Genomic DNA, 18,215 nt, shown 5'->3' with positions numbered 1-18,215 from the left:
AAGACAAAAGCGAGAAATAGAATTCCCACCGGCAATCATTTCCCAACGACCTCAGCCTCTCCCACTCACTTAGTTCTCATTCCGTCTGTCGCGACTTAGAAAATCAGTATTTTTCGCCCCACCAGGGACCACATGCTGAAATAATCTTATGATCGGAACCTTCCATTTTCTGGATCCATTCCTATAAAATATACGGTCGTAAAATGATATCGTATGATTCAGATAATCATTTTCTGTAGATAACCTTAGAACAATCAAATATTTTTAATGGATCAAATTCAACTACAAAAATCAAAGGCCAGGATGATCAACGAAGGCTTGGCTTTGAGTTGATAGCTTATCTATGTAAGTACCCGAAAATGGACGGTTCAGATAATCAGATGATCTGAGAATGTGGGCCTTAGTAGGGCGACAGAAACTTTGAAGCTCTACATTCTCAAAGCTTGGTTTGTGGTGACATCTCCTTTCCAAGCAACTCCCACAAATGACCATCGTATCTGCATGCTAACTTTCTCATACACCCCTTCTTACCAACCAACATGTCATTTTTTTAAAACATCCGATCCGTCCAAAAGATGGGCACACCACAAATCTCACCTGTAGAAAAAAAATTTCAGTATCCTACATGAATCATCCGGGCCGTTCAGTCAAAACAAAGGACATCCAATACCGAGGTGTCCAATCTAATGGACGGATCACCCTGATTTTTTTCATCACAAAATCTCCTATCTGTAGCCCATCATTTTCATGGCTCAGATTTCCTACACACATGAAACATTGATTGGAAAAGACACTGCCTACATGTGATCCTGTCTCCAGTTTGGTAATCAGAACAGCACAAAGACTCAGAGCCAGAGGCAGCAAATTTCTTAATCGACCAAAACACCCTCCATTCAACTAGAGAAAAAAAGGGAAATTGCCACAGTTATGACAAGAGCAGTATAGTAATTTCACATCAACAACATTTAACACTCGAACAAAAACTACAATCTATTAATAGATACACTTACAAGTATAAAACCAAGTACTGGTGCAACAAGTCCAAAAATGGCCTACTCACCGGAATCATCGTCGCCGGGCCCAAACAAGGACACACGATTATAGAGTAGAAAGAGTAGTAGTAGTAGTAAGAGTGCGACACCGACCGGGGACCCGCCGAGCCGATGTATGGAATCGGGCTCACCCGCGGAGAAGATCTCGGAGAGTGCGGTCCCTCTATCGGACGATAGGAATCGAATGATGACGAGGAGGACGATGGGCAGGAGGAGAAGGCCCGTCGGGCTTAGAATTCCTGCGATCGCGTTTGATAAGGCCTCGCCTTGATCACCGAGTAGCATTGGGCCCGCTACGACAAGGCCCACCACTACAGCCAGTAGAACACCATGTGGTGCACCTCTCCCTTCCTCTACCATGGTGCGGTGTTGTCTGTTGTGTGGTGTTTCTTTCTCTCTTGCTTGAATTTTTATATCTCTTGTTTGGGCAGGGAGTCTTTTATAACAATAGTACTCTACAAGGTTAGAAGGTTAATGTTGTAATGAGATATGTGTGGAGGGGTAAGAGTGTAAAAGTGCTTTAGTCGTATTTCAGTCAAGATCTAGCTTTGTACGATTTCACACATGACGAGAAAGAAACGAAATTCGTATAACGGTTGCAGGAGACTGAAAAGAAAGCGCAGTGGGCCCACCGTGATGTGCGTGTGGATCTACTCCGTCCATCATTCGTGCCAGGTGATTTTTGGACGTCAGACTAAGAATAAGGCCGATCTAAAAGTTAAGTGGGCCATGCCATAAGGAACGGTGGGGATGGGATGGCCGCTATTAAAACCTTCCTTAGGCCCACCATCGTGACGTGTAAATGCAATCCAATCGGTTCATAGCATGAGTAACACTAGGATTAAGGGATTAATCAAATATCAGCCGGTGGGACCTAAGAAGGTTTCAATTTTAGCTCCCCATACCACTTTTCCTAATGGTGTGGTCCACTTTAGTTTTGGATCGGTGTATTAGGTTTGTTAATTCTGCATACGTGTGGGAACCCTGCCCATCCACACCTAGGCACACATGCTAATATGGAACGCGTGTGATTGATCAGATCTTTACATAAGGTGGGTGCACAGTCTCAGATCTTCTGCACCATAAAATAGGCCTTTTCAACGCCTCAAATGGACCAGAGCTCACAGAACAAATAGACGGCCAGAAATGATTTTAACTAAGCAAAATAGGGACACGCATACGCATCTGTGTCTTGAGAAGCTGGTTGGTCAACTGATCACCACCGTCTGATCATGATCGCAACGGCGATGAACGGCGTATACACCAAATATTCAGTGCAAGTCTACACACCGGATAATTCTTCGTTTTGCTTGGGAGAAGGCCTTAAGTCCAACCGGTTGGACCAAAAGTTACAGTCCACTCATCGTATCTATCACAATATATTAAGTTCATACAAAATCCAAACCTTCTAGTAGGTTGGTCCCACCATGAGAATCACTTAACTGATATGAAGATCCGAACCGTAGAAAATAATATATAGCCGTGATAAAATCAAATACAATTACGGACCTGTTTTTTATATATAACGATTCTTATGGTGAGAGGAACCTATTGAATGGATTGGATATTGCATTCAAATCGAAAGGCTAGAAGTTACTCATGGGTGGACGGTAACTTACAGTCTAACCGGTTGGACCTGAGACCTTTTTTTTTTGGCTACTAGCAAGGTTTACAAAGAGACATGCAGGGATACCGATGCACGCACAGTGCACTTTTCTAAAATGCGCGCATGGTGGGCCACTTGGGATGGATAGAGACCGAGGGTGATGATACGTTGGAGCTGGTACATCCTTAAATACAGCGGAGTGATTTATCACCGTCCGTTGAGTTTCCTCTATTACAGATGGCGAATGGTCAAAAATCCACTTAGATTGGATGATCTTAGCCATCTAATCAGTGGCCTCCAAATCAACAGTAGAAACATATGCAGTTTAACAATCGACATTCAGTGTATAAAAGAGATGAAATAAAATGAATTGTCAGTGTCATTTTGATGTATAAGCTATTCACATTAAGGGTCCACTAGATGAACGGTGTAGATTGATAAATCAGCATAACACGTGTACGGTGTAGAGATAGACCTCAGACATACAGACCACTTCTACAAATTACGATAAAGGCTACTTTTGACTTTTTATGGAGTGGGCACATGAGAAGCTACGCCCCTCTTTATTTTACTCCTAATTCCAAAGTCGGGATCCTCTACTATCAGGTCAACAGAAAATTTCTGTTACCATAATGGTTTGGCGTCCGAAGCTGTTGTTTATTATTTTTATTTATTTGGTGAGTAGTGACATGGACCAATGAGAAATAGGGTATCAGGAATTCTCTGTTGACCTGATAAGAGAGGATCCGGACTCAATTCCAAGGGCTCATCCACTTTCCTAAAGTCCTTTTCTTGTTAAATGACGAAAGTACCCTCTCCCCGTATGGGCTGTGGGGACAGTGGGCTTTGAAGTCATCCATAGACCTTTAGAATAGGCTACTGGCCGCTCACTGGAGGAAGTGTAATTATAAATGGATGGTTGGGAATGATTCAGCTAAGATGTCGGTTCCTCTGCAGGTCGTTGTAAAATTGGCTTATCTATGATTTTTTGTGGGCCCACCTTGATGTGTGTATGCAATCTAGCTTGTATGACAGGGAAACGGATTGGCTACTCCTGCCACCAGCCAATGGCTGATGGTCGGTGCTCTGTGGGCCCCACCATGATGTATGTGTTTCATCCATGCCTTCCATCTATTTTTTCAGATCATTTTATGGTATGATACCAAAAACGAGGTATATCTCAATCTCAAGTGGACCACATTACAGAAAACAGTGTTGAATGAGCGTTGACTATTAAAAACCTTTTGGGGGCCATAAAAGTTTTGGATCAAGCTGATATTTGTTTTTCCCCTTCATCTGATCCTGTATGACCTAATCAACAGATTGGATGTCAAATAAAAAGTACAGTGGGCCTTAGGAGGATTTTAATGATGGATATCTAATAAATATTGTTTTCCTGTGGTGTGGTCCACCTGAGCTATATCCCTCTAATTGTTGGAATCAAGCTCTAAATCGATATTTAAAAATGGATGAACAGAATGGATGAAACACATACATGATGGTGGGGCCCATAGAGCATTGACCGCCAGCCAAGGGGCCGGTGGCATGGGAGTAGCCAACCCAGACGGAAGGCTGAGCACCCAAAAAATAGGACGATCGGACTATGACGTGGGCCATGTGAATTTGGATGGTTGTTTATTGTTTGGCATACACACGATGAGCTTGTGTACTGAAACTGCTCTTTAAGCCCCACCATAATGTATGTGTTTTATCTACACTGTTTATCTATCTTGAATCATTACTTTAGGGCATGAGTTCAAAATGAGGCATATCCAAATCTAAAGTGGACCACATTATAGAAAAATAATGGTGATTGGACACTCATCATTAAAAACCAAGGCCTAATGTATTGTTTATTTGCTATCTAATCTATTGATAAGGTCACAAAAGCACGGACGAAGGGAAAATACAAATATTAGTATGAATCAAAACTTTTGTGGCATGGAAAAGTTTTTAATGATGGGCATCCATCCACTATAGTTTTGTATGGCATGGTCGAGTAGATATTTTGATTTACCTCATTTTTTGGCTTATGCCCTAAAATGAGCCGGCATTATGGTGTGGCTCACAACCTTTGCTATTTGCCGTGTTACATTCAATTGGAATGGTGTCCGCACAAAACACAACAAGAGCCCTAGTAAGCTATAGTGCATGAGGAAGACACCACACCCTCTGTTACAATAAGTTACTATGGTAAAGCTTAGTAGACCATTGTCGTGTTTGCGAGAAATTCATCCAGGCAGACATGAGGCCAAAATGACACATATCCAAAACTTAAGTGAGTCACGTGAGGAAACAATGAGGATTGAATGTCCAGCTGTGAAATGACCGGGAGGCTAATATTTCTTTGTTTTTACTTTATCTTAATAGAAATGACCTTATGAATGAGATGAATAGCATATAAACATCATGGTAGACTTGAAGGAGGTTTCTACACTAGGCATTTTTCTACATACTTAAAAAAAATAAAAATAGTAATAATAATATTGTGAGGCTGGCTTGAGTTTTGGATCTGTTTTAATTTTTTGAATCATGTACTAGTACTTAATATGAGCGGCCAAAATAGATGGACAATGAGAATTTCTCACAAACATTATGATGGCCCCCCTTTAACTTCTTAGTGTAGGAACTTCAAGTAGGCAATCTTCCTCCTCTTTAAAGTTGAACACCCAAAATATAGAACTCTCTAACCAGTGCGTGGGCCATGTGATTTGAACACAGGGCACTTGCCTTGGTATATCCATGCGGCAAGACATTGCCCAAGCTTTGTAAACCAACTATAATGTATATATCTTATATATCTACGCGGTCTTTCCATTTTGGTAGCTCATTTTAGGGCTTAAGCCCAAAAATTATGCTAACCCAAAGCTCAAGTGGACCACACCAGAAAATTAGTGAGGATTGAATACCTAACTAGAAGACTTTCAGGGACCACAAAAGTTTTAGATTAAGTTTATATTTGTGTTTTCCCTTCACCCATATATGTGTGACCTTATTAACAGTTGGATGGTAAATAAAACATCATAGTGGGCCCAAATGATTTTCAATGGTGGGTGTTCAATTCCTACTATTTTCTGGAGTGTGGTTCACTTGAGTTTTGGATCTGCGTCATTTTTGGACTAATGACTTAAAATGAGCTAGCAAAATGGACGGGTGGTGTGATAAAACACAAACATCATAATGGCCCCGTAGAGCTTAGGCCCCGCTGTGTCAAATGAATATCCCAGTCGCACCCGCCACAGGCCATCCACTTCCACGTGAACTGCGATGTTTTGATGGTAGTCGATTGTTTCACTTGATGTGACCTTATAGTCACAGGGTTTTTGAGTCCATAATCTTGATTGGCTCACTTGTTACGCGGGTTGGATGCCATACACGGGAGTGGATTACTGTGGGTCCACCTAGTATATATATGTATTCTACATTTTAGGGCACGAGCTTAAAAAAGTAGCAGACCCAAATCTCAGGTGGACCATATTATAGAAACCATGGTGATTGAACACCCCACACCATTAAAAAAAAATCTGGGGCTTTTATTTGCCATCCAACCTGTTGATACCGTAAAAAACATGGACGAAGGGGGGAAATCATCTAGATTAAACCTTCGTGGTTCATTAGAAGTTTTTAATATCCAACTGCCACTTTTTCCATGATATGGTCCACGTGAGATTTAGATCTGATTAATTCATTGGGTTCATGCCCTAAAATGATCTAAAAAAATGAGAAATTTACTACTGTGGACCCCATCTTTTATCCGGTGGTTTTTTGAAGCAATACAAACTTAGAATATGCACTTGGACCTCCTCGTACGGAGTCGGAATTTCAGGATGACAATACCCCTGCCTTCCTTTCGAAGACGAGCGCTAACGCTCCTCTAACCGAGAGTTGTACGAACGGCTCAAAAGAGATTAAACTTACACGGCCCCACAACTATGTATTTATTATATCCAAAACGTTCATCCATATTTCGAGATCATTTCATCATATTTCAAGATCATTTCGGAGCATTATCCCAAAAAAAAAAAAAAATCATATCCAAAGATCAACTGGACCACACCACAAAGAGCAGCGGAAAAATTAATTTTCACCGTTAAAAACTTTGTAGGGCCCACAATGACATTTATTTTCCGACCAATCTATTCATAAGGTCACAAAGGTCTGTATGAAGAGGAAAAACAAATTTCATAATGATCCAAAACTTCTATAACCCCTAAAAGGGTTTCAATGGTAGACGTTCAATTCCCCGCTACCTTTTATAGTGTGATCCACTTGATAGTTAGATCTATCTTATTTTTTGCCTCAAGCTTTAATATGAGCTCGCCAAATAGATGGACGGTTTGGATATAATAAAGACCTCATAATGGGACCCACAAAAATAACGTCGCAAAAAAAATATATATATTTATAGACTGCCGCGGGTTCGATGGTAGTGCCGTGATAGTCCAAATTTTTATTTTTTATTTTTATATACATGGAGAACTTTTTCTCCCTGACATTTTTCTCTAATACATAATTAAATATGTACATATAAGTATATAAAAAAAAATTTGTATCTTTCAATTCATTTCTTTGTCTATTTATTTAACAAGCATATCTCCTAAACTAAAATGATTTACTTAACGTACCACATATGATTTTAGGGTAGGAGAAGCTAATTTAGCTAACCAACCTAGTTATTTTCCAAGATTCCATCGGGTTGATGATCGAAAATCCATTTCATTCAGTTCGTGGTCAATTTCAATCACTTCGCGGTTAAACTGGAAATTCAGCGGGGCAAACATGAAATTGAGCAAGGCAAACATGAAATTGAGTGGGGAAAACTAGAAATTTAGCGGGTAAAACATGAAATTGAGCAGGGCAAGCATGAAATTAGGGCTGAAAGTCGGGCCGGTTGGTTCGGGTTGGTGCTCAACCCTAACCCAACCCAAGGTTCTTATACCTAAACCTTGACCCAACCCAACCCAACCCAATCTTGGGTTGAGAATTCTCAACCCAAGCCCAACCCAAGAGGGCTCGACGGGTTGATTGGGTTGGTCGGGTATATACGTGCTAATATTTTCATTATTACATTAGTTTATTATATTTCAATATAGGACTTATTTTTTGTATCTATGATTTTATTAATTATATATGTGATTATTCATCATAAAGAACTTCATTTTTTTTCTTTAAAAAACCAAGCTAAAATATAGGACTACTCCTTTAAAAAGTCATGTAGCATAGCATGTAATCTATTTGGGAGAGAGAAATCTGACATATCTTATTAGCTTGAGTCCTTGGAAATGACGTGGACAAATGAGACCCGACATCACTAGTGTACCTTCTACACAAACAATCCACACTCAATTATAATTTATAAGTAACTAATATATTGATTGGGTTCGGGTTGGGTCAGGTAACCCAAGCCCAACCTAAGTTTTTTTGGGTTGGTGTTTGTATAACCCAAGCTTGAGATCGGACCTGATATATCCTGCCCGAGCCTAACCCAATGTCAGGTCAGTCACGGATCAGTCGGGTTGAACCCGCTCAACCTTCAGCCATACATGAAATTGAGCGGGGCAAACTAGAAATTTAGAGGGGCAAACATGAAATTAAGCAGGGGAAACTAGAAAATCAGCGGGGCAAACATGAAAATCAGCGAGGCAAACTAGAAAATCAGCAGGGCAAACTATGAAATCAGCGAGGCAAACTAGAAAATCAGCGGGTAAACTAGAAAATCAGCGGGGCAAACATGAAAATCAGCGGGGCAAACTAGAAAATCAGTGGGGTAAACTATGAAATCAGCAGGGCAAACTAGAAAATCAGCGGGGCAAACATGAAATTAAGCGAGGGAAACTAAAAAATCAGTGGGGCAAACTAAAAAATCAGCGGGGCAAACTAGGAAATCAGTGGGGCAAACTAGAAAATCAGCGGGGCAAACTTGAAAATCAACGAGGGAAATTAGAAAATCAATGGGGCAAACTGAAAAATCAACGGGGCAAACTAGAAAATCAGCGAGACAAACTAGGAAATCAACGGGGCAAACATGAAATTGATCGGGGTAAACATGAAATTCAACGGGGCAAACTAAATAATCAGCGGGGCAAACTTAACAGATAATTTCATGGCTTGAGCCGATAAATCTAAACGTATCCAATATTCAAATGGACCACACCAAATGAAATTTTGAATTGAACTTCTATTGTTGATCATTTCTTAGGGGCTATAGAAGTTTTGGATCAAGCTTATAATTGTTTTTCTATTAATCCATGTCTGTATGATCTTATGAATAGGTTTGATAACAAACAAACATTATTGTTGGCCCACTATGGTTTCAACAGTGGAAATCATTATGCCCACTGTTTCCCGTGGTGTGATCCACTTGATCTTTTGATATGCTTTAATTTGGGGGCTAAACCGTTAAAATTAGATGAAAAATGGATGAACAGCGTGGATATACTACATACATTCAATGTGATTTTCATGTTTCCTCTGCTGATTTTCTAGTTTGCACTGCTGATTTTCTAATTTGCTCCGCTGAAATCTTGGAAAATAACTAGGTTGGTTGGCTAAATTAGCTTCTCCTACCCTAAAATCATATGTGGTACGTTAAGTAAATCATTCTAGTTTGGATCCTTACTCTTGCTCGGGTGGTAGACTCTTAGGAGTTTCAACACTCGGTCAAGCGTTCGAGTATCCATAGGTGGTGAAATTCCACTAGTGTGGAGTGTGTGGGGGTGTGTGTGCGTGTGTATAAAAAAGTCATTCTAATTTAGGAGATATGCTTGTTAAATACTTAGACAAAGAAATGAATTAAAAGATAGAAATATATTTTTATATATTTATATATACATATTTATAAAATTATGTATTAGAGAAAAATGTAAGGGAGAAAAAGTTCTCCCCAAAAAAAAAAAAACACACAGCCTGCCGCGACAGTCTCTGTGTGTGTTTTTTTTTTTTCTGTATTGTTTTTGTGGGTCTCATCATGAGGTCTGTGTTATATCCAAACTGTCCATCTATATGACAACTCATATTAAGGCTTGAGACGAAAAATAAGATAGATCTAACTATCAAGTGGACCACACTAGAAAAACAGCGGGGCAAACTGAAGTATGAGCAGGGCAAACTAGAAAAACAGCGGGGCAAACTAAAGTATGAGCGGGGCAAATTGAAATATGAGCGGGGCAAACTAGAAAAACAGTGCAGCAAACTGAAGTATGAGCGGGGCAAACTAGAAAAACAGCGGGGCAAACTGAAGTATGAGCGGGACAAACTAGAAAAATAGTGGGGCAAATTGAAGTATGAGCGGGGCAAACTAGAAAAACAGTGGGGCAAACTGAAGTATGAGCGGGGCAAACTAGAAAAACAGCGGGGTAAACTAAAATATGAGTGAGGCAAACTAGAAAATCAGCGGGAAAAATATGAAAATGAGCGAGGAAAACTAGAAAATCAGTGGGGGAAACATGAGAAAGTGGTTGGGGATGATATTCAAAAGTAGCATGTTTCTTCAATAGGATAATCTTAATGTTCTAATTAGTGGCATAAAACTATGTAATGGTCAACATTCAACTAAAGAAGTGTCTAAGGTTTGAGGGTAGCAACTTTAAAATCTATGTGAGTTTGGGGTGCTGTCACAGTTAGATCCATCAAACTTGCATAATTGGGCATGGAGCTTATGATTCCTTTTGAAAAAATCAGTAAATCCTCAAGTGGGCTCAGTTAAAAGAGTCCATATTTACAGCTTGGATTGATGTTCTACAACGGGCTTTCCATGCTAGCATTCCAAGATATAGGGATCATGGTTTTATGAACTTGTCGGCGGGTAGCTTGTTGTAATTGAGTTTGTGTATTATGTATTTGTTATATTGATGAGAGAAGAAAAAGACTAAAGAGAGCATGTCATGAAAAATGAGGTTTCTTTCCAACAATTGCATATAGGTGTCTGTAAAATCTTAAAAGAGAGATAAGGGCCTCCTAGTATGACTCTTGGTATACAGATAATCCAAATCATATTTTAGTTTGCCCCGCTCATATTTTAGTTTGCCCCGCTGCTTTTCATGTTTCCCCCGCTGATTTTCTAGTTTGCCCCGCTGCTTTTCACGTTTTTCCCGCTGATTTTCATGTTTCTCCCGCTGATTTTTCTAGTTTGCCCTGCTGCTTTTTATGTTTCCCCCGCTGATTTTCATTTTCCCCCCACTGATTTTCTAGTTTGCCCCGCTCATATTTCAGTTTACCCCGCTGTTTTTCTGGTTTGCCCCGCTGCTTTTGATGTTTCCCCCGCTGATTTTCTAGTTTACCCGACTACTTTTCATGTTTTTTCCCCTGATTTTCATGTTTCCCCCGTTGATTTTCTAGTTTGCCCCGCTTATATTTAAGTTTGCCTCGCTGTTTTTCTAGTTTGCCCCGCTGCTTTTCATGTTTCCCCTGCCGATTTTCTAGTTCGCCCCGCTCATATTTCAGTTTGCCCCACTGCTTTTCATGTTTCCCCCGCTGATTTTCATGTTTCCCCCGCTGCTTTTCTAGTTTGCCCCACCACTTTTCATGTTTCCCCCACTGATTTTCATGTTTCCCCTGCTGATTTTCTAGTTTGCCCCGCTCATATTTCAGTTTGCCCCGCTGCTTTTCATGTTTTCCCTGCTAATTTTTTAGTTTACCCCACTCTTTTTCATGTTTGCCCCACTCTTTTTCATACCTGCCTCGCTCATTTTCATGTTTGGCCCGCTCATTTTCATGTTTGCCTTGCTAATTTTCATGCTTGCCCTCTCATTTTCATATTTGCCCCGTTAAATTTGATGTTTGCCCCGCTCATTTTCATGTTTACCCTGCTGAATCTCATGCTTGCCCCGCTAAATTAGCTTCTCTTACCCCAAAATCATATATGGTACGTTAAGCAAATCATTCTAGTTTGGATCCTTACTCTTGCTCGAGTGGTAGACTCTTAGGAGTTTCAACACCCGGTCAAGCGTTCGAGTATCCATAGGTGGTGAAATTCCACTAGTGTGAGTGTGTGGGTGTGTGTGTGCGTATGTAAAAAAAAAAAAACAAATCATTCTAGTTTAGGAGATATGCTTATTGAATACATGGACAAAGAAATGAATTAAAAGATAAAAAAATATTTTTATATACCTATATATACATATTTATATAATTATGTATTAGAGAAAAATGTAAGGGAGAAAAAGTTCTCCCAGTTAAAAATAAAAATAAAAAAATCTGCCAGACTGCCACGGCACTGCAGCCCAACTGGTTGTAGTGCCGCGACAGTCTGTGTTATTTTATTTTATTTTTTTATGTGTTGCTTTTGTGGGTCCCATCATGAGGCCTGTGTTATATCCAAACCATCCATCTATTTGGCGAACTCATATTAAGGCTTGAGATGAAAAATAAGATAGATCTAACTATCAAGTGGACCACACTGTAAAAGGCAGTAGGGAATTGAACGTCTACCATTGAAACCCTTTCAGGGGATACAGAAGTTTTGGATCATTATGAAATTTGTTTTTCCTCTTCATCCAGGTCTTTGTGACCCTATGAATGAACTTAGACGGGGAGGATTTCTCGCAAACATCACAGTGGGCTCCACCTGAGTTTCTAATGGTTGACGCTCATTCAACACTGTTTCCTGTAATGTGGTACACTTAGACTTGGATATACCTCATTTTTGGTCTCATACCATAAAATGATCTGAAAAAATATATGGACGGCATGGATGAAAAGCAAACATCATGGTGGGGCCCACATACAACTGACGATCCGCCATTGGCGGGTGGCAGGAGGCGTACCCAATCCGTTTTCGTGAAAAGGAGGGGTATTTTCGTCCTGGAATTTGTCGTCTGTACAAAGAGGTCTAAGTGTGTATGTTAAGTTTGTATTGTTTCAAGAATATCCAATGGATAAAAGGTGGGGCCCATAGTCGTAAATTTCCCCTAAAAAAATGGATGGATGTAGAGGATGTGAGACCCGTATCCTAGCCCGTATCGTTCCATAGGCTTTCGCAGTCCTCCTGGTCGAATTCCGGCAACCCTCGACCTATATTTGACGTTTGCGCGTGATCCTAAGACGAGTTGAACATATTAGAGTCGGCTCGACTCGAAACTTGTACCCTAGCGATCGCGTCGTCGCCGTGATTCCAACGCTGCAACTCGCACACCGATGCGATACCCTTGCCAGGAGATGTGGGCTTGCATTTAGTTTGAGAAAACACCGCAAGTTGCAAATACCGAGAGAATCTTTACAATATGTCAAATCAATCCAGTACACATCACCCTCCATCACTCACCCATCCCCAAGTACAACTACCTTTCCCTTAAAGTCAACTCTTTCTTACATAAAGTACTCTCTCTTACACAAATTCATATCACTCATTTACACCCATCACACCTACCTCTCTCTCTCATCTTTCTCTCATTCTCCAAACAACCACAAGAGCTCCAACGTCCATGGCTTCCATGGAGGAGCTTGGTGTGGCCCACTCTCTACCATCCAATCCCACTTTCCAAAATCAATCTCCACCGTTCAAATGCACCCTTTGGAGCTCTAGGATGCATTGATGGAAGAAGAGGACCAAGCAGATCAAAGCTGGGTGTTCATTACCTCGATTTTGATGATTTAAGGGCCCACACGTGGTGGGACCCATCTTGATGTAGGCGTTGTATAAGGAGCGCCCATAGTGGCGGGGTCCCTCCCCTTCACACGTTTCTTCCTCTCTCTTTCTCTCTCTTTCTTTCATTTATTTTTTTATATATATATTGATGTTGAGGTTGTGGCCCACTTGGTGTGTGTGTGTGATGGCCCACCTTGGTGGATGATCCACATGTTGTCCAAATGGTGGGATCCACTGTGATGGATGTACTGTATTCATGCTGTCCGGGCACCTTGGCGCCTGTGCGACAGACCTGGGTGAAGGGAAACTACAAATATCAACTTATCCCAACTCTAATGGGCCACCATGTGGACCCACCTTGCTGTGTGTGCTGGACGCACAGTGGTGTGTTTGTCCCACATCCACCGCACCTGTCCATTTTGGCTAGCTCCACGGCCCACCTTGATAACAGTCCTGACCATCCAGCAGTGCTGGACCGTGTGTAGTAAAATGATAATAATAATAATAATAAATATATATATGTAGAATATATCGGCTGGTGGGCCCTACGTGGGACCCAAGTCTTTGAACCGACTGGCTGTACGTCACCAGTGTGGGCCCATCATGCAGTATGTGTTTTATCCCAGCCGTCCATCCATTTGGACAGTGGTGGGTGAATCCACCGTGGTTTGTGTATTTTATCCCCTTTTCCCATCCATTTTCTGGGTGCAAGACTTACCTCACACGTGCTACACGTGTGAGGGTGGGGCCCACCTTGAGACATGTATGATGCAGACCGTCCAGCTATTCACTGCAGTACTGACGGTCAGCAAGTTCTATGGTCCCACGGCTACATAGCAGCATGTAGCTGTTGTGGTATTGACGTCAGCAATTGTTGTGGGCCCACGCAACACTCAGACGCCAACAAGTGTGGCCCTGATCACGAGGTATGTGTTATATCAACACCGTCTATCTATTTCTCCATATCATTGTATGGCCTGGGTGAGAAGATCAAGACCTCAGGTGGACCAGACAGCAAGAAACATTGGAGATGATAACGTCCACGGTTGAACCCCTATTTGCAGGTACCACTCTGATATGTGTGTTTTACTTGAGACCATCCATCCATTCGATATGGACCCCACCATGGCAGCGTGTGGGGCCCACCTTATATGATGTATGTATTACATCTATACTGTTCATCTAGTTTAGCCAGATCCCGGGCCCACCTAATCCTGACCGTCCAAGGTCAGGCGTCCAGCAGCAAAAGCTGCTGGACTGTTGAGAGGAAAACAAATATCAGCTTGGTTTTCAGCTGAGGTGGGCCACACGTGTGGACCCACCTCTTATGCATGTATACAACCGTCTGTACGGGGGTTGGCCTGTCACACATGTGTAGGAGGGGCCACCTTGATGTATTTATTAGATCTGTACCGTCCAGAAGATCTGTACGGTGGCCACACCGTTGATGTATTTATTCTCTACCCACGTGATTTATGGGTTTAATGCGGACTGTCCTTCCACCAGCCTTCCAGCTGCTGCATTGATGTCAGCTAAGTTCCGTGGGCCACCACGTCTTATGTGAAATCCAGACCGTTCACGTGGACCCATGATGAATGTGTCTTACATCCAGGCGCCGTTGGTGCTCTTCTAAATAAATAAAATATATATGCATTATAATATATAATTCTATATGGTGGGCCCTATGTAGGACCCACCTATGTGGGAAGGGGATGGACTGGTGTACATTTACACCAGCTATAAGATTGCTGGAATGACATTAGCTATGATATATACTCCAACCGTCCCATGGTGGGACGCACCCTGACGTATACACACCGTCCAGCCGTTTTGAGGTGTGGCCCACCCCACACATGTGATACGTGTGGGATGGGACCCACCTTGCTGTATGTATTCTCTATCCTCATCACCCATATGGTTTGAACGGTGGGATGACACTGTGGTGTATGGACCAAATCCACACTGTCCGTCCTGGACGGTACAGTGCGAGGCCCACCACGACATATTTATTTCAAATCCACACCGTCTATCCTGAACGTTGTAGTGCAGGACTCACCAGAACGTATTTATTTCAAATCCACACCATTCACTGGATTGAGACGGTGGGACGCCAGCTAGATGCATGTGTTTTAACTACAGTCGTCTATCTGTCCAGGGTGGTGTGGGAACCCGCCATGATGTATGTATTCACCACGCCGCCCATCAGCATGTGGGGCGCACCGTGATGAATGTGTTTCAACCTCGTTATCTATCTGTTTTGTTAAACCTAGGGCTGCCCCATTAGCCCACTTGACATATATGAGGCCCATTGGTGCGGCCCGTGGACACAGTTTACTTGATGTATATAAGGCCCACAAGTGCGGCCCATGTGATAAGGCCGATTCGATATATATGAGGCCCATTGGTGCGGCCCGTGGATGCGATCCACTTGATGTATTTAATGGCCCATGGGTTGAGGCCCAATGTGATGTATATAAGGGCCACGAGTGAGGCCCAATGAGACGTATGTGGGGCCTTTATGTGGGGTCGAATGTGATATGTATGAGGCCCATTGCGATGTGAGATTCCACCATGAAGTATGTAATGATGTTTATAGCAGCCACTCCTTGGGAGTAATATTGGTTTAACGTCCACATTGATGGGCAATGATGGTTAGATGTACTCATTGTGACCTTCCCTTAGGCCTTGTTAGGCCCATTCTCTTCGTGGGTTAACCCAAATAAGTGGGCCTTATTCGCCGTAAATGGATGGCTCCGTGCTTTTGAATTTGATATAACCACGGCCGAGTACCGATATTTATACTATGGTTGATCGGCTGATCATTTATGGACCCCGCTTTGCTTATCTGTTGATTATCGGTGCCATTGCCGTGACTGATTTGTCGATTTTGATTATTGATTGATCCCGATTGTCGTGACCGATCTGCCGATTCTGATTATCGATCGATCCCGATTGTCGTGACCGATTTGCCGATTCTAATTATCAATCGATTCCGATTGTCGTGACCGATTGTCGATCCCGATTGTCATAACCGGTTTGCCGATTCTGATTATCGATTAATCTTGATTGTCGTGACTGATTGTTGATTTCGAGTACCGTGACCGATTTGTCGACTCTTATTATCGATCGATTTCGATTGTCGATTCCGAGCATTGTGACCGGTTTGCCGATTCTGATTATCGATCGATTTCGATTGTCTTGACCGATTGCCGATTCTGATTGACGAGACCGATTTGTCGATTCTGATTATTGATCGATTTCGATCGTCGTGACTGATTGCCGATTGACATGACTGATTTGCCGATTCTAATTATCGATCGATTTCAATTGTCGTGACCGATTGCTGATTCCGATTATCGATCAATTCCGATTGTCGAGGCCGAGTATCGAGGCATATGTAATGTAACACCCTGAAAATCGGGGGTCGTGCATACACTCGACTCCCGAGTTCCCGAGGTCACTTATAACCGATTTTTATTAATATGCGATTAATCCAGTCTAAAAGCGCATTCTGAAATTTCCTGGAACATGAAGCACAACCACATAAGTCTACTGAAATGGAAAAAAATCAAATATACCTATATATACATATCTAAAAGAATACAAATAGGCGTACAAGGTGACGCCTAACAAAATCATAAAAAGAATGACATGACCAAAAGAAATAAGCTGAGCCACTGCTCGGCGATCCAATGACCCATCTACTGATCCGACGGGGGCCCGTACATCGGCTGGAAGCAAGAGAACTCGTCCTCCTCGTCCAAGCTCGTCTCGCCAGGCTCCTCAAGCCTTGAGTCACCTGCATCTATGAACGGGTCTGGTTGGTGTTTTAAAACACCATCCCAGAGTGGGAGTAAGTGATCAACTCAGTGGGTGCTATTAACCTCAAGTTATCACAGTCATCAATTATAATATGATCTTAATGAAAAGCAGACAAACACATACGTCTAAGTAATCTTATTAATGCGCATGTATGAAGCATGACATGATGCATGCCCTCACCACAACGCTCCCTCGTGCGACACCATCTAACGATCGCCAATGCCAACACTCCCTCAGTGCGACCTCGACTGCCGAGTCGCCACCCTAACTAGTGAGATGCAATGATCGTGTTAGCCGTGTGATTAGTTAGGTCCATTCATCCAGCAGATTTGGGAATCTGGTACACCCCACGTATCAATGCCCTAAACGGGTTGCGAGGCCAAGACCCCCCAATGCGTGAGGCCGAGACCTCGCGGTCCGTGATCCCGTCGGGTTCCTCGTCCCCGACTTCAAGCACATGAGGAGTGCCATGAGAAAGGGATCGCTCGCGGTCACTACGGGGAGGCGCGGTACCCCAGCATAGGCCGACAGCTCGGACACAGTGTCTCATTCCACCATGCCCGCCTCACGAGGCTATGGACCAAATTTCAAGTAGGTTATTGATGAGCTACAACGGTTGTAGGGTGTTCCAGGTTCCATACAAGTGTGAACAAGCAGAGTTAACAATCAAGGTTGGTCAAACAGTAGGCTAAACTACTTGAGTCGGGCGAGCATGACACGAGTGACATCAGGCACAAAGGACCCATGTAGTCGAACTACAGCCACCGGCATACACCCGCCCAAACGCATGGGTCTAGCCATAGCATAGTCCAACCGATGGGACTACCGTCACTTCTCAAATTCCTGACCAACCCAAGGATAAGAATAGGGACTCATAGCATGCCAACTACCAAAGTAACATCAAGCATATTCAACACCATATTCTCATGTTGCTCAACATACAATTCAAATTTCTCTAACAAGCAAACTATTAACATTATGAATAAAGTGTATGTGTGTGGTGTGGGTTGGTGAGGAAGTTAACACTTCCTCCATGTTGAGAAATCATGTACACAAGAGTAATGAAATCATACGTAACATGAAGCAAACAACAAATAAAAATCAACACGACATGAGTATATGATCATCCATACATCAAATCATGTGAGAA

General features: G+C 42.3%; 1 protein-coding gene across 1 annotated transcript; it reads right to left on the bottom strand.

The window, feature by feature from the left end:
• Positions 1 to 826: 826 nt before the first annotated feature.
• On the bottom strand, positions 827 to 1,453 carry LOC131230902 (uncharacterized). The gene has a single exon (XM_058226923.1). It carries the CDS (start codon positions 1,410 to 1,412, stop codon positions 1,053 to 1,055), a length of 360 nt encoding a protein of 119 aa, XP_058082906.1. The 5' UTR covers positions 1,413 to 1,453; the 3' UTR covers positions 827 to 1,052.
• Positions 1,454 to 18,215: the final 16,762 nt, after the last annotated feature.

This window comes from Magnolia sinica, chromosome 17 (assembly GCF_029962835.1).
Source record: "Magnolia sinica isolate HGM2019 chromosome 17, MsV1, whole genome shotgun sequence".
Taxonomy (NCBI): Eukaryota; Viridiplantae; Streptophyta; class Magnoliopsida; order Magnoliales; family Magnoliaceae; genus Magnolia; species Magnolia sinica.
The sequence above is the reverse complement of the archived record's forward strand: the minus strand, read 5'-3'. Positions and strand labels throughout refer to the sequence as shown.

What these genes read in the sequence shown, in the direction of transcription:
- LOC131230902 (XM_058226923.1), bottom strand. Translation starts at nt 1,412, where the DNA reads ATGGTAGAGGAAGGGAGAGGTGCACCACATGGTGTTCTACTGGCTGTA.